Consider the following 17,123-nt stretch of genomic DNA (forward strand, 5'->3'; position numbering starts at 1 on the left):
ATTTATATTTAGATATTTTAAGGAGCTCTTTGTTAAAAGATATCTAGTCTGTAGGAATGTCTTTGAAAATACATCACCATACTTTTCTCATTTTATTTTTAAATTTTTATTGGAGTATAGTTGATTCACTATGTTGTGTTAGCATTGCCATGCATTTTGAGTGAAAACTTGAAGTCAAAATTTGAGTTGTCTTGAGATCTGGCGGGGAGACTGACCAAAGTAACACCTTATTTTAGAAAGGAAATAACAAGTGATGGTCCGTGTTTTTGGTAAACCTCCAGAATCCTTCAGACAGAAACAATGTCAAAATCACAAAGGAGGACAAGGTTAAGGAACTTCTTTAACTACACGAACTTATCCTCCCAATGAGGCTTATTGCAGAACTGCTCTGTGGAACACAGCCGCGCCCCATAACCAGGCACAGTGTAACACCCGGCTCCCGCCACTCTTCAAAGCCTGGGTCCAAGCCACTGCCAGCTTCCAGAATCCGTCCTTGTTATCGATACTCAAAGTAATGCATAGGCATCATAAGTATTGTCAAAAGTTGTAGAAACATTTTGACTGGAGATGGCATTTTTAAAGTAAATATCTGCCTTCCCAAGGTAACTCCTTTGAATAGGGTGAGGTTCATGTATGTATATTAGTCTGAGGTTTCAGAAGAATCCACTTTTGATACTTTATGAACATGAAAGATTCATTATAAAGTGCTTTGCCTTTGAAATAAACTTCTAAATCCAGTTGTCAGTGATACCCAGGAGTCATTTTATATGTGAAAGCTGACATCTAGTAATAAGATAAACTGCCATTTATGTTGCCTTATTAGAACGTAATTTAGTAAACAGGATGTGGTCTTTGATATTTTTAGTAAACTGTAAAAGTAGTTCTGTGCAAGTATCCTTTTTTAAATCATGTCTATTTGTAAATCTTTCAGCATATTCTAAGGAAAGGAGGCTACACAGAAATTGAACCTCAGCATTTCTGTCAAGCATTTTACAGGGAGAAGGATATGCTCATAGTCATCATCAGAAATGAAGATATATCATCACATTTGCATCAGGTAGGTTTGGAAGTAACTTTCTTACGGAGAAATGTATTCCGGGCATTTTATGTTATTCTATAATTATCAGGCTCATCACTGCCTTTTTATTTAGGGAAGAAGTTAAAGCACAATACCATTTGTACTACTGATACTAACGTTGTAATTTACCAAGGTATTTATAAGGCAAATTATGTCTCAGAGTTAAGAACATTTTCATAGTAACTAAGGGAGAACTTCGATGAAGAGAGACTGGTAAAATTTTCTCACCTGAAATATAAATCTACATTTGTTGATGTCTAACAGTAATAAATCTTGCTTTAAAAGGACTTTTGAAAATTTTCTTAACTCTTTGTTACCATATTTACCTATCAGTTAAATAAAAGTAATTGCTTGTCCCAAAAAGCTCTGACATCGAGGCTCAGCCTGGGCTTACGGTCCTGCGTCAGGAGGCAGGAACTGAACCCACAGCATGGATGCCACGTGAAGTGGGAGACTAGGGTGGTGGTGAGCTTGCCACCTGCCTGATTACAGGTCCCAAACCTCAGGTGTTCTCCCCTCATTCCGTCTTCCACCTTTGGAGTTGAGAGACCACTTTGTAACCAATCTTAATGAGTTTGCAGCATTGCTGATGGAGTTAAAATTCCTTATTAACTGACAGAATTACCAGTCAGTCATCAAGGTTAAAGATATTTCCAGCTGTTCCTGAGTTTGGACACCCTTGGATAGAAATGACAAAAGTGACCCAATGAGCCTGTCTTCACCGGGGTACTTTTTATGTTTCAGATTCCTTCTCTGCTGAAACTGAAGCACCTTCCCAGTGTCATCTTTGCCGGAATCGACAGCCCTGAAGACGTCCTCAGTTACACCTACCAAGAGTTGTTCCAGACAGGAGGCTTTGTGGTGTCAGATGACAGAATACTAGAAACTTTAACATTAGGTTTGTCTCTCATTTTCCTTTCATATCTAGTCAAATCAATTTCTCCTTGCCCAGTGATTCAAATATTATTTCATCAAAAAGAAATCAGCATTAACTCAATATGTCACTGTCTGTTGAGGGCTTAATTTCTGTCATATGCTGTGCTAAATAAGCACTTTGCTCTTGACCTCTTTTGTATTAAAACCTCTCAGTAATGTGGCTAAACTACTCATACACATTTGAGAGTTTGTTATATTCAATTCTTCCCTTTGCCAAATCAATCAGCTACATATTGGTTTAGAATCAGCCCTCTTTCCTCCATTTCTGTTGCCATCACCCCTACCGTTTTGTCGGTATCATGGAAGTCTTCTCAGTCATCTGCTTAAACACTCATATATAAATAGTTTCTCTCGGGGCAATGAATTTGACGTCAAAGAATGTTAGAGCACAGGGCAGACACTTTATGTACAATCAAAACCTGCCCAGCTCTGATAGCACATTAGAAGTAAACATGGATACCACTTCTCCATTGAAGAGGAGGAGGACGTACCTTAACAAGCATGAATGTTGCATAGAAAGTGGAGTTGAAAACATTTGTAGATTCTGTATTTAGAAGCCTAGACCTATCTTATCTCTGTTGCAACAGGACCCCACTTTCGTTCCATCCATAGATTTATATACACTCAGAGCTTTTAACTGCTAATGACTGCAGTGCTCTTCTCTCCTGCTAGTGTGAGAAGGTGGGGCTGGGTTGAGGGACCACGGGTTAAAGTGTGGCACAGCATCCTTCCTGCCCAGCTACAGGAGTGGCAGTGATGGTCAACACTCAAACATGGGGCCTTATTCTCACAAATCATCATCCCTGGGCTTTGACTAGACAAGCCAAAAATCCTAAAATACATCTTGTCTTGTCAAACTTGTTCATTCTGTAGTACAACTGAAGGAAATTATCAGAATCCTGGAGAAACTAAATGAAAATGGAAGATGGAAGTGGTTGCTTCACTACAGGGAAACTAAAAAGCTAAAAGAAGATGTGAGGTGAGACCTTTATGGAATTTGAGGCCTGGGTGTGGGGGAGGGTGGAGACACCTGGGTTCACCCAGAAAGGCTCCCTGAGCTCTGGACCAGTGTCATCCACATGTTGCCACAAGGTCACTTTGTAAGAACATAAATCGTCTATGTCACTGAAGGCAGTGTTTAGGTCTGTGGACTGTTTTTCGGGTTTTGTTTTTATAGTAAGGCTTTCAGTGCAGGAAGCTGTGTTGTGACCATAATCCAGGGTCTGAGTTGCCTTCTCCAGACCAACAGTGACCAAGTCAGACACACACAGGAATCCTAAAATGTAAAAAAAATAAATTCACCTATGGGTTTTTGTACATTTATTGATAAATTAGGTTGCTCCAGTTATAAGGACAGAAAAATTGAGACCAGCATGTAGCCTTAATTTAACTCTTAAATAATAGACTAGAAACAGGCAGACTCCCTTAAATGAAGAGACTTGGGGCCTGCGGGAGGCCCTTCCGTATCAAAGATGGGCCTGCAGGTTGTAATGAGAGGGGAAAAGGAGTGTGGGAATGCAGAGGTGGACTGGGGGAATCTATAGATGGGACAGGTCATCTGTCACAGGACTGTCATTAGGACAGTCCTGTGACAGATGACCTGTCCCATCTCTAATAAGTTCACACATAGGAAGCAGACAGTACAAACCCACTTTAATGATGTGGAAGTTGAGGCACAGAGGATGCCAGACCTGACCCAGGCAGACAAGGAGGAAGTCAGGAAGCTGGGCTTTGACCCGGAATGTTCGTCTCCAACCTGACAGTTACCTTCTGTTTGACCGCACTGCTTTCTCCGGAGGAAGACAACTGAAATCGTGGATGTGCACGGGATCTCGAAAGATGGCCGAGAATAGCAGTTGGGGAAAGGCTTGCACTTAGGAGAGGAACTTGTACAGGAGGAAAAGAGGGAGCGGAACCGAGAGCTGAGACTGTCAGGGAGGAAGGGCTCCAAGGGGCCCTCACAGGGCTTAGTTAACACAGCACTTCAGAGGGAAGGTTCAACTTCAGAAGTAAGTACAGAAGCAGATGAAAGCTGAGGTGGCAGAGCACACCTGTTAAGATCGGTCAGTGTAAATTAATTCAGCATGCATAGGACTTTGCGTAAACAGAGACACTTATGTCACTGGAATCTCTTCACATCAGGCCAGTCTCGAATAGTGAGAACTTTTCAGAAAACTTATCATATCCTTTTGCCCTTGGAGGCGGGGAGAATTTGTCCAAAACTAAAACAAAACAGAACAAAAACCATGCGTGGTTATGAGTAGCTACAAAACCATCCTCTAATTCATCTCTAGGCAGATACAGGACTAAATAGATACATAATTTTTTAAATATGCAAAATAATGCCACACATAGCATAAAATAGTAACTAGAAGCATATAAAAAATTTCTATTCACAGTGATAAACTATGTACAGTATGATGCCAGGCATATAAATTTACACACATGAAGGATAAAACCTGGAAGGAAATTCATCGTGATGCAGTTCATGGTGTGACTAGAGCTATGGGAATACGCAGGCTTTGGGTTTTCTCCAGCAAGCAGGAGCGAGGGTGTGAGTACTGGAGGGGCTGCAGGATGGAACACTTTCCTCTAAAAGGAAGAATAAAAGGTAGAAACAAGATTTAAAGTGAGGTGAGAAAATTCTAGCTGTTAGATGATCTTAATGAAGTTGGTGACTATCTAACCAAAAAGAAGTAGAGTGGTTTTGGAGAGCCAAAGCACGGGAAGCACTGCTGTATGAGTCAGGATGCAGGAAGGGGCCCGCTGGGAATGAGTGGGAGGCTTGCCAGCCACATGGCTGGAAGCAGTGTTCGATGGCCATGTGCTGTCCTTCCTGACGGGACGAGGAGTAAGTACACTCGGAATGTTTTGAGGGAATTCGACAGGACGGTGCCGTCTGGGAAGCCAAGTGTGTCGTACAGAAGAACAAAGAAGGGAAAAGGAGTTTGACTAAGTATAGTGAAGACCAGAAAAAGTCTAGGAATAAAGCAACTGAAAATTAAGATACAGAAAATCTTTCACAAACTTAGACTTATCTAAATTTAACATTTTTGTGTATTTTTCAGAGTGGATTCAATTGCATATAAAAAGAACTTAATATTGAAATCGTATCAGAGTGCAAATATCTTTGAGCTGCTTCATTATCACCAGTGTGACTCCCGATTATCAACAAAAGCTGAGCACCTGAAATGTCTGCTAAACCTGCAAATTCAGCGTGTCCACGCGAGGTTTGCCGTCTTCCTTACAGGTAAATTCATAGCCTTAAGTTCTAATTTTCATCAACCAGTTAACGCCCAGTAGGTCCACTCTTTAGAAACGTCCTTCCATCCAAGTGGAGTCATTGGCGGCCAGGAATAAACGCACACGAGGCTGGGGCACCAGGTATTGTGGGTTTTGTCCTGTTAATAGAAAAAAAAACCTGTACTAGATCTGTTAAGTGTAACCATCTAAGCTTTTAAAAAAGTGCCCATCAGTGGTTTCAGCTCCCTCCCACCCACCACCGCCCATGGAGGCGACTGCTCCCAGAGCTCCAACCTCATTCCTCACTTGAAACAGGCTCGCTTTTTCCTTCACGTGTATGAGTCTTTTTTTTTCAATAAAAGGGATTTTGCTACTTTTAAAAAGTATTAATGAATTTTTTTCACCAAAAAAGGTTATTTTTCTTTTTACAGAAAAGCCTGTTGTCTCCAGAGATGTCTTTGAAAACAGTGGCATCCTTGTTACAGATGTAAATGACTTTATTGAAAATATACAGAAAGTAGCAGCTCCGTTCAGGAGTAGCTACTGGTAAGAACACTTGTGACTCTCTCCCACGTGAGCTGCAACTGACAGCAGATGCTGACATCTGTGTCTGCGGGAAACCAGTTGCTCAAAAACTTTTGTACGTTATACGTCATGCTGTAAATTTAAAGTTTTGTTTATTTAGGGGTGCTGCTAGTTTGGCATAAATGGGACTTTCTCAAGTATCACTAATGAAATAACTAACCTCCATTCTGTGAGTGTTTTCACCTGCAGTCCATCTGCTGCCAGGACGGAAGACAATGTAGCCTACATGCATAGACATTTTCCCCAGTAGGTAGCATCCTATTTATGGAATAGTTCTTGGTTATTTTATTTTAAAGACGGAATTATCAATTTTGTATTCAGGTGATTTAACTGCACCTTACCTAGACATCGGTGATGCCAACAACAAATGAGTATTTTCCCTTTTCTTTGAAAACCTTTGATTTATATGAGAAGACTGTTCTGTGTATCTCAGTGTTCTACAACTTGGGGGAACATTTTTCTTCATGTTTTACACATTGCCAGAATGTCTGACTTTGTTGTCTGGCTTTGTTCACAGCAGCACTGTAGTTTTCCATTAGTTTTGGGTTACAGTGTTCAATATTATTGTTTTAAATTATTCTCATTTTAAGCAGAATAGCTTCAAAGCTATTCATTGAAATTAATGATAAAAATAAGAATTTCACAAGTGTACTCAATTGTAGCAAAAATAAGTCTATTTTAACCAGTAGCTTTGTTTTTGCACGTTAAGGTCAGAAATGCACATGTAATGCATGTTGTAGTCTGTTTTAAAGGTTTTACCACCTGTGTAAAAACTAACATCTTCAATGGCTCTATCTGCTGTTATTCATGCTACACTACATAACATTTTTTTCCTAAATGGTACAAATTTATAAACTGTCATTTTCACTTACTCAGTTTTTGTAAACAGCGTACTACAAAAATCAATCCTCGGAGGAAGAAATAATCATTTATTTATATTAGAAATAATTTCTACAACAATCTTTAAAACTCAAAACCAAGCAAAAACATTGGTAAGATACATAGTATCTATTTGGAACAAAGGTTTTTGTACCTAATTTGTTTCATTTTAATAAAGACAACTAAAAATCATTCAACTGCTTCTGCAATGATTTTATAGCAAATATTAAATTTGTAAGAGAATGTTTTACAGCACTTTAAATTTTTTAGGCCATTTAGCAGAATAAGTAGCTTCCAAAAGAATCCTACCACTTACCTCACTTTGGCCGCCATCTGTCAAGCCTCATCCCCGCAGGCCTGCCCGGTGCTTTCCCCTCCCTCGTGCGGTGCCGAGCAGCAGGCTCCAGCAAGAGGACACTTCACACGCTCCAATTGGCCCTTCCAGGGGGTCATGTCAGCCTGCACAGGAACTTCCCTCAAAAGCCATTTATCTGCTTTTATACTCCCCCTACAGAACCCAAAGTGTTCCTTTCCCCTCGGTATGTTCTTAGGAGGAGGAAGAATGACTGAGTTTTAATTCTTACCCTAGCTCTTGCTTAGAGACCCACTCAGCTGATTTTTACCCCAGGGATAAGAATCTAATAGGACCATAACTGTATTTGGTACACTGAATTAATCTGAAATTACTACAGAAAAGGAAAGTAACATTTACAGCGCACCTGCCAGCCGTGCTCCTCCACCGAAGAACCTTCCAGCACCCACAAGGCCGCCCGTTCTGTAACTGAAGGCTTAGCCAGGCCACAGAGGAGCAGGCGCCTCCAGACTGAGCTTCTGCAGAGACTCTGCCCTCATCACCTTTGTGCCCCGTTGGCCTGGCACAGAAATGTTAGTTGTTCCAATAAATATGCCGAGTGCAGAATACGAAGACATCCTGAGGCTTCCTTCGTACTACTAACCCAGCTTGTGCCTCCACCTGCGTTAATGGTTCACAATGTGAAATATTGCAGGAAAAGAGGGGAAAGGCCTGCTGGAATTTTAGATAATCTTATGAAAAGGAAGCAGTTGTTTTCAACCGGGGTTATCTGGGGTTGTCACGCCAGGGAGGTGCATACAATGTGCAGGACAGCCCACCTACAACAAAAAATTCTTCAGCCAAAAATGGATAGTATGAGATTGAGAAAGCTAAAGTAATCACTTGGATAATCGAAGTTATTATTACCCTAAATCCTTTAACAGATCGCCTACCTTAGTCTATGTCCTTCAGACTCAACTTTAAAAGAGAATACAGTTACAATGTCCTCATTCCTCCGACATAAATGACCGACTCAACTATAAAAGAGAATACAATGTCCTCGATATAAATGACAGCACATACAGTGAGGCTTGTAACAATCAAGGGGAAAGGAGGTACCACTAAAAACTGTCTACAATCTGAATTAAATGAAAATACTGGGACTTCCCTTGTGGCACAGTGGTTAAGAATCCACCTGCCAATGCAGGGGACACAGGTTCGATCCCTGGTCCGGGAAGATCCCACATGCCACAGAGCAACTAAGCCCGTGTGCCACAATTACTGAGCCCATGTGCCACAACTACTGAAGACCACGTGCCTGGAGTCCATGCTCCGCAACAAGAAGCCCAGACACCACAACGAAGAGTAGCCCCCACTCACCACAACTAGAGAAAGCCCGTGAACAGCAAGGAAGACCCAACACAGCCAAAAATAAAATTAATTAACTTATTAAATAAATACATTAACGCACCCATTCCACCGGATGTCACTTACTCTCTGATGGGAACGAATCCTTGTTCTACACCACTACTAAGGATATCTAAGAAGGTCTAATTATTGTACCAAGAAGTAATTCGGGGTCTACTCACAGTGAAGCCAGATGGCAGCACTCCACCAACCACTAGGGTCTTCAGCACTCTTCCCCAGCATCCGTTTTCAGCTCTAGTGAAGGAAATGAGCAGCTGTGTCAAGGCCAGTACAATACTTACTAGCTCTGAATTGTCAGGACACAAAAGACCAACAAGAGGGAGCTGGTTTCCAGAGTTTGGCTTTATTTTGCAGTACAGAAATCATTTGGAGCCATTGTGAGACAGACATCATTGAAGCAGAGGCTCTGTCAAATCAATACTGCGTTGCAGCAGCTTGGTCCATTGAAGAAGCCACACCTGGGATACAAAAGAAGCTTCTACGTTTACCTGCTTTATGATAGTTTCTTTCCCCTCTGCTCTCATCAAATTTATTAGATTAAAACACCGCACACAGGCTTCCTCCAAAATGACTCTCAAAGTCTGGAGTTTGGTTAGAATTGGAGGCCCACATAAACCCAGCTTGTGGCTATGCTGCCTGGGCACTGTTCTAACACTTGATGTAAATGTAAAGGGGTGGGGAGGAGGGAGGGATACTGTCCCCAACGATGGAACATTCGATTCCGTATCTCCTTAATGTCAAGAGGACAGATGGCACGCAAACTGTACTGACACAGCTCTTGAGCAGCAGAAGCTCATAACTGCAAAGGCTACACTGATTAAAAGATACAAATACTGTATCAAGTTCTCTGTATCAGTATCACAATGTTTTAAAACTGATCCTTCACTAGAAAAAACAAGCCAGTATTGGTTAAATTGAACAGAATGTGGGAACCTGCCAATTCTGAAGAGCCACTCCATGAAAACAAGTTAATACATGATATTAGAAAGGGGAAGAATATTTACTGGTACAGTGCTCTGCAATCTCTCAGCTTTGATTACAAAAGCAGGCCTTACAATATTGATTTCATACAATATGCATCATTTGCCAAATTTTAAGTTTGTCCTAATTAGATGATAACATGTACTGCTGTTAGTCTTCCCCATAGATGTCATTTTTCTTGCGCTTCATTTCCTCAAAGTCAAACTCGGATCCCATCATCCTCTTATAGATGTCCTTAATGTCATCACAGGTTGTCTCAAAGTGAGTTGTCGCATCATATGTACGGGATATAAAGATCTGGAAATGAAAGTCACAAAGACCTAAGACTATTTAGTGATGTCTCCCAATAAAGCCTGGTAATTACCCTTTTCAGATTGCCACTCACCTGGCTTTCTGTTCCCAAATCTTTTGGTACAAGGAGGTCACTGATGCTTACGAATCTGGAGGGGAAAAAGAATTAAGTAAGCAGGGAAGTTGACACGCCCACTCACCGCTTTGCCTGAAATTCAAAACCCAGGCTGGTAAGAGATGATGGCTGCTCTCATTGTTCTCGTGGGGTTCTGTTCACCATGGAGCCAAAGGCAATCCTGGGTTTGAGCTGCTATAAATGAACGCATCACTTACTTCTGCTCAATTGGTTCCAAGAGTTCCAGAGCTGGTCTGATTTCTTTCTCGGGCTCCTTGGTCTCCACGGTTGTGCTGGCGATGGCAATGTACTTGCCCTGTGCGGCCACATTGTGTGCGGAGGAGATCATGCAGACATAGATATCTGCAAGCAAGCAAAGCCACCTCACTGCCAGGGTCTTTAAACCTTGGGCCTGTGTGTGCACTCAGTTTCACCCATACTTCATTGAGGTGTGAGTTAAAATTACTTGGAACAGACTGGATATTCTAAGATTAAGTTTTATATGGAGACAAACAAGGTCATACATAAAATATACAAATATTCAGCAACTCTTAGCCTACTGGAGATGAAGGATTTATGTGGCAGTGAACGGTGGACGGGGAGATGACATTCTCTACCCAGATGTCACAGCTCACTGTGGAAACCTGTCTTCCTCTCTGAACCCTGCATTTAGAAAGGTTTTGAATAGCTAAGATAGGATTTATTTAACTACTAATTTCTCATTTTTTAAGCAATATAAAATTGCAAACACAATAAGCTATTCTTGAGTTGGCATAAGCTCGTAATAATTCCATAGATTCTACTTGTCTGTATACTACTAGTTAACTACGTAATTTCCAATATAAGAGATAATTACTAATTACTGGGTTCCCTTTACTCTTTTTACACTCTCCCTGACCCTGAGATCTACTTGGGAACCCTTGAAAGATTACTTTCATCTGTGTCTCTTAGTTCTCATAATAATCTTCTGTGATTTCGTCTCTTACATGGGAAAAAAAATTAAAAGCTTTAGGGCTTCTAACTGAAAGGGGGGAAAGCTAGTGGATGAAAGAAAACTGGTTAAAGCAAACAGATTAGGAATTACGATTTCAGAGCTAAGTCCTGATCTTTTTTTTTTAATTTATTATTTATTTTTGTCTGCGTTGGGTCTTCATTGCTGCACGCGGGCTTTCTCTATTTGTGGCGAGTAGGGGCTACTCTTCGTTGCAGTTCACAGGCTTCTCATTGTGGTGGCTTCTCTTGTTGCAGAGCACAGGCTCTAGGTGCGTGGGCTTCAGTAGTTGCGGAGCGTACGCTCAGCAGTTGTGGCTCACGGGCTCTAGAGTGCAGACTCAGTAATTGTGGTGCACGGGCTTAGTTGCTCCGTGGCATGTGGGGTCTTCCCAGACCAGGGATCAAACCCGTGTCCCCCGCATTGGCAGGCGGATTCTTAACCACTGCGCCACCAGGGAAGTCCTGCTAAGTCCTGATCTCAATCAGAGAAATCAAAGTTGTTTTCTAGCGCACTGCTAAAATCAAATACAAGTATTAAGTTGACAAATCATGACACAAAAGCAGTGCTGTCATCAGCTCAAAGTAACAGTGAAATCAGGTCAACTAATAAGCATAAACCTCCACAAGGCACACAATGTTCAAACCAGGCAAGACTGCCTGCTCATCCAGTCCAGCCTCTCAGTTCTACAGAAGAAGAAATGGAGGCCCAAAGAGTGGGGGGTACAAGTCCAAGGCGGGGCTCCTAGGCAAACGTTTCCATTTCAAAGTGATGACTTAGGATCTCTATGAGCTAAAAGGGATACATCACATTTTATTTTCCATATGGAAACTAGAGTCTCTTCACTATAATAGAGCAGATAAAATTTGGAATTCCTACACACATCTGCTTATCTTCAAAACTGACCTGACTTCCGATTGACTTGGTTCTGTGGAATAATGATCTGGCAGGAGTTGGCATCATTGGTGTTCTTGATGGGATGGCTGAGGATACAGATGACTCTGATCACCTGGCCCACTTTTTCGACTCGATCTTTCACGTAGCTGGGATCACAGATGAGCTGCTTACAGCGAGCAATCTGTAATAAAACATTAAAGACTTTCTAATGGGTATAATGATGCCATCGTTCTTGAACATCACCTGTTATCTTCAAGTTAACTGTAGATAATTAGTGAATTATAGATAACTATTAAAACCAGCTTTGCCGACAATCCCTATAAATTCTCCTGGAGCAAATCTATAAATTCTAAATCTTATTGAAATATTAGGAAAAGTGTGTTGCATGGTTTTCAGACACATAAGTTTTAAAACTGGGCAGAAGAGGGTTAAAATCCTTGCTCTACCCAACCTCAAAGAGGTTGTTGTTAGGATTAAATGAAACAGTGTATTTAAGGAATGTCATTATATGTAAATGGACCCAGTAAAAAGTAAATGGTCTATAAATAGTTCTTTCTAATATTAGAAACAGACCATAATCTCTCCTTTTAAGACTATACTTACTAAGTAAAAGTTAAGTTGCAAGATAAATTATGTATTATATTATAGTCTTCCTCTTTATATCAAAGCCCTGAAATGTCCTAAGAGGAAGCAGTTGCCTGAAGCAAAGAAAAATGGAATGAATAAAAAGAACTTTGAGATATCAGATTAAGACATTTATCCCTATTCCTAAACATCTACTATGTGTATGCTGGAAGCACAAGGTAGTTACAAAAGACCTACAACAATAAAGGGTCAGATGGCCAGCTAGTGAGTGTAGATTATATGGTCTGAACCCATAGAATACCATCAGGAATCCCCAAATATATATATATATATATATATATATATTTTTTTTTTTTTTTTTTTTTTTTTTTTTTTTTGCGGTACGCAGGGCAGAGCACAGGCTCCGGATGCTCAGGCCCAGCGGCCACGGCTCACGGGCCCAACCACTCCACGGCATGTGGGATCTTCCTGGACCGGGACACGAACCCGTGTCCCCTGCACTGGCAGGCAGACCCTCAACCACTACACCACCAGGGAAGCCCCCAAAATATTTTTTTACACATAGTTTTTCAGTTTCTTTTTTGAACGGTTCCATTTGTAAAAGTTGATGGTTCATGAAATATGGTCTGGCTTGCAGACCAACAGCACTGGCACCATCTGAGAGCTTGCAAGAAAATGCAGACCCACCACAGACCTACTGAATGAGAAACATGTACTCTGACAAAATTAACAATTTACATTCAATTCAAATTTGAGAAACACTGCTCAAAACTCCACCCGGCCAGTTCCTTGGCTAAACCCAAAATAAAATAATGTTAACAATAATGATTAACATTACTAATATTTAATAATAATAAATTAAATAATAAAATAGTATTGGCCAAGCCCCAATTCAACCAATAAGTTATGTGGTACATATAAAGCTAAATTTGAATGAAAATTTGGGAGACAGACACCAACCCACACTACATATATAATACTTACCATTTAGAGCTCATTCATAATTTCTGTTTTAGTCTTAAGCAACAATCAACACAACAGAAAATATTAAACATTATAAGTTTTCAGTCATTATGAATACCAAGTTACCATAAAGAAAACATACATGGTGTGAAATCTAGGATCGATGTCCATACCAAATTTAGTACTTATTAAACAATAAAGTTTTCTTTACAAGAATATAATATTTCTTAAATTGTAAAAGCTACTTACCTCTCCTTCAGATTTTACACCAATCACTTTTCCATTTTGCATAATGATTTCTTCAATTGGTTTATTCAGCATGTAGGTACCTCCATAAATAGCACTTAGCCTAGCAAAGTATTTAAACTATAATTAGTAATTATAATTGTAATTATAATCAATCAGTAATTTATAATTATTTCAACTACTAAAGTCTCCTTTCTTAGATTTTAATGAGTTACAGGAAACATGTATTTATTTGTTCAGTTTCCTTCCAGACGGCATTAGTTTAAGTCGTAAAAGCATCAATTCTAAAACAGTCAAAACCATGTAATGATGTCTCACATTCGTAGTTATGAATATCAAGTGCAAACAAACCACACTGACCAGTAATGGAAGAACAGCTTGTAAGTCTAATCCTCCTGCATATTAAAAATTAAGACTCTGAACAACCAAAAATCTATCAGAAAGCACACTGGACAGTGAGTAAAAGCAGGCAGAAACTAGACAAGAGACTTGAAGGAAGCAATTGGATGAGATCTTCATGTGGTTTGTATGGCTCTTCCCCTGACAGAATGACCTACCCAGTCCTTGTAACATGGGACAGCTAGAACAGAAGCAAAAAACCTGCAGTCTTACTGATTTAACGTGCCATAAGATAGAGTTTGGGGCTGTATGAGGAGATAAAAATTGTGGGAGAAAGTCTTCCAAAATGGGGAGCAACCAAATTATAAAATCTCTTCAAATCCTTAACTAACTCCAGAAATGCTTGTACACAGGAGAGAAACTCCAAGGAACCCAGGAAAAAGCAAAAGCTAAAAGGCAAAAAGACTTGAGGAGAAACTACAGCTACAGGCCTTAAGGACAAATAAGTTTGAAGTTTGAAACTGCCATATTAGAGGAACTTGGTACATACCTTGGGCTTTCCAATGAAACCCCAGAGGACCACACCTCATGAAGGATTCAGCCAAAGACAAAAGACCCCCCACCTACAAAGTATAAAATCAAGTCTCCAAAAGTTCAAGGTGAACAGCCAATAGTTTAACTGCCAACTCAAAACTAAAATCAACACTCATCACAGAAAGAATCCACCATCTCTACAATATACCAATCAGTTATGTCCAATATACAATCAAAAATTACTGGACACATGAAAAAAAGAAAATGGAAAAAAGTAAAGAGGAAGAGTGATCAAAACAAACAGATGCCCAGATTACTGATGCTAAAATACGCAGGGAGTTAAATGCAGCTACTACGAATATGTACAAGGACAAACATCCTTGTTCAAAGATCTATGTTCAAGAACGTTACAGGAGAGAAGTCAAGAGGGCGATGTGGGAAGACACGGAGTTAGCGTCTCCCCAGAACTAGGGTGGCTGCCGGGCGCTGGTGGGGGACTCTGACCCCCAAGGAGACAGAAGGAACTCCATAATGAACGAGTAGGATGTAAGGGGACCGAGGGGGGAGGAGAAGTGGAGGCCAGACAAGATCAGCCCCTGAGTCTGGGGAGATCAGGAGAGGCAGGTGGGAGGGAGTCTCCAGGAAGAGCGGGAGAGCAGTGGAGGGCGACTGCCCCACCTACTCGGGCACGGGGAGCTCCCAAGCCGGTTCCCCCAGCTCCAAAGCACCATCCAGGCCACATGTGTCCTGGGGGGCACAGAAAGGAGGCCAAGGGGAGTACCTGAGAGGCAAGCGGGAGGGGCCCTCCAGAGGAGTGGGTGAGGAGCAGAGGGTTACTGTCACCCCATGCACTCAGGCACGGGGAGCCTGCTGAGCTCCCAGATGAGGTCCCCTGCCCTCTGAGACCAGGGGTGGGGAGCACGCCTGGGCCCCTTCTGTTCCTTGAGCCTAAGCCCCACCCCTCACAGCCCCCAGGGCCTTTTCCAGTCCTGCAGGTCCTGAGCATTGGCCCCACCTACCACCCAAACCTCACCCTTGCTTAGGCCCCGCTCTCCACAGCCAAGGACCTTCCCCCCGCCCCCCGCTTTTTTTTTTCCCTTTTCCCTCCTCCTCTTTTTCACTATTGTGGTACTGATGTACCTTCTGGTTGTTGATTCATCTTTATTTTTATTTTTACATTCTTTATAATACATCTGTTAGTTTCCTAGTCTAATTTTACTTTTTACTTTGTTATTCTTTTTTTTCTTTTTTGCCATCCTACGCGGCTTGCGGGATCTTGATTCGTGAGCCTGGGGTCGGGTGGAAGCTCCTATGGTGGGAGCTGTGAGTCCGAACCACTGGACTAACAGAGGCCCCAGGGAATATTCACTGGAGTGAGGTCTCACAGAGTTCCTCATCTCAGCACCAAGACCCAGCTCTACCGAATAGCCTACAAACTCCAGTGTTGGAAGCCTCTGGCCAAACAACTAGTAAAACAGGAACACAAGCCCACTAATTAAAAAAAAAAAAAAAAAAAAAAGGGAGATGGCAAAAAAATGTCACAGATGAAGAAGCAAGGTAAAAACCTACAAGACCAAATAAATAAAGAGGAAATAGGCAATCTACCTGAAAAGAATTCAGAGTAACGATAGTAAAGATGATCCAGAATCTCAGAAATAAAATGGAAGCACGGATTGAGAAAATACAAGAAATGTTTAACAAAGATCTAGAAGAACTAGAGAATAAACTAACAGAGATGAACAACACAGTAACTGAAATGAAAAATACACTAGAAGGAATCAATAACAGAATAACTGAGGTAGGAGAACGAAAAAGTGAGCTGGAAGACAATGGTGGAAATAACTGCTGAGGAGCAGAATAAAGAAAAAAGAAAAGAATTGAGGACAATCTCAGAGGCCTCTGGGACAACACTAAACGCACCAACATTCGAATTATAGGGGTCCCAGAAGAAGAAAAGAAAAACAAAGGTCTGAGAATATATCTGAAGAGATTATAGTGGAAAACTTCCCTAACATGGGAAAGGACATAGTCATTCAAGTCCAGGAAGCACAGAGAGTCCCATACAGGATAAACCCTCAGAAAGACACACCAAGACACATATTAATCAAACAAACAAAAATTAAATTCAAAGAAAAAATATTAAAAGCAGCAAGGGAAAAACAAAAAATAACATACAAAGGGATCCATCCCCATAAGGTTATCAGCTGATTTTTCAGCAGAAACTCTGCAGGCCAGAAGGGAGTGGCAGGATATACTTAAAGAGATGAAAGAGAAAAACCTACAACCAAGATTACTCTAACCAGCAAGGATCTCATTTAGATTTGATGGAGAAGTCAAAAGCTTTTCAGACTAGCAAAAGCTAAGAGAATTCAGCACCACCATACCAGCTTTACAACAAATGTTAAAGGAACTTCTCTAAGCGGGAAACAAAAGAGAAGAAAAAGAACCACAAAAACAAACCCAAAACAATTAAGAAAATGGTAATAGGAACATACATATCAATAATAACCTTGAATGTAAATGGATTAAATGCCCCAACCAAAAGACACAGACTGGCTGAATGGATACAAAAACAAGACCCATATATATGCTGTCTATAAGAGACCCACTTCAGACCTAGGGACACATACAGACTGAAAGCGAAGGGAAGGAAAAAGATATTCCACGCAAATGGAAATCAAAAGAAACCTGGAGGAGCAATACTCGGGATCAGATAAAATAGACTTTAAAATAAACACTG

The 17,123-nt window shown here is 40.9% G+C and overlaps 2 protein-coding genes across 6 annotated transcripts in view; one reads left to right on the forward strand and one right to left on the reverse strand.

Moving 5' to 3' along the window:
* The window catches only part of TASOR2 (transcription activation suppressor family member 2), a 66,916-nt gene extending 60,013 nt beyond the window's left edge, over positions 1 to 6,903 (forward strand). For all 4 annotated transcript variants that reach the window (XM_060005990.2, XM_060005988.1, XM_060005989.1 and 1 more), the window contains 5 exons: positions 932 to 1,057; positions 1,823 to 1,976; positions 2,888 to 2,993; positions 5,083 to 5,264; positions 5,689 to 6,903. In XM_060005990.2, coding sequence (XP_059861973.1) covers positions 932 to 1,057; positions 1,823 to 1,976; positions 2,888 to 2,993; positions 5,083 to 5,264; positions 5,689 to 5,807 — 687 coding nt within the window. In that variant the 3' untranslated portion in view covers positions 5,808 to 6,903. The remainder of the gene's footprint in view (positions 1 to 931; positions 1,058 to 1,822; positions 1,977 to 2,887; positions 2,994 to 5,082; positions 5,265 to 5,688) is intronic.
* Positions 6,904 to 9,037: 2,134 nt separating this feature from the next.
* Positions 9,038 to 17,123, reverse strand: part of GDI2 (GDP dissociation inhibitor 2) — a 44,102-nt gene continuing 36,016 nt past the window's right edge. For both annotated transcript variants that reach the window (XM_060005992.1, XM_060005993.1), the window contains exons 7-11: positions 13,514 to 13,613; positions 11,726 to 11,897; positions 10,047 to 10,191; positions 9,808 to 9,862; positions 9,038 to 9,719 (exon numbers count right to left, since the gene is read on the reverse strand). In XM_060005992.1, the coding sequence (XP_059861975.1) occupies positions 9,573 to 9,719; positions 9,808 to 9,862; positions 10,047 to 10,191; positions 11,726 to 11,897; positions 13,514 to 13,613 (619 nt within the window). In that variant the 3' untranslated portion in view covers positions 9,038 to 9,572. The remainder of the gene's footprint in view (positions 9,720 to 9,807; positions 9,863 to 10,046; positions 10,192 to 11,725; positions 11,898 to 13,513; positions 13,614 to 17,123) is intronic.

The sequence above is a fragment of the Delphinus delphis genome, chromosome 2 (genome assembly GCF_949987515.2).
Source record: "Delphinus delphis chromosome 2, mDelDel1.2, whole genome shotgun sequence".
NCBI lineage: Eukaryota > Metazoa > Chordata > Mammalia > Artiodactyla > Delphinidae > Delphinus > Delphinus delphis.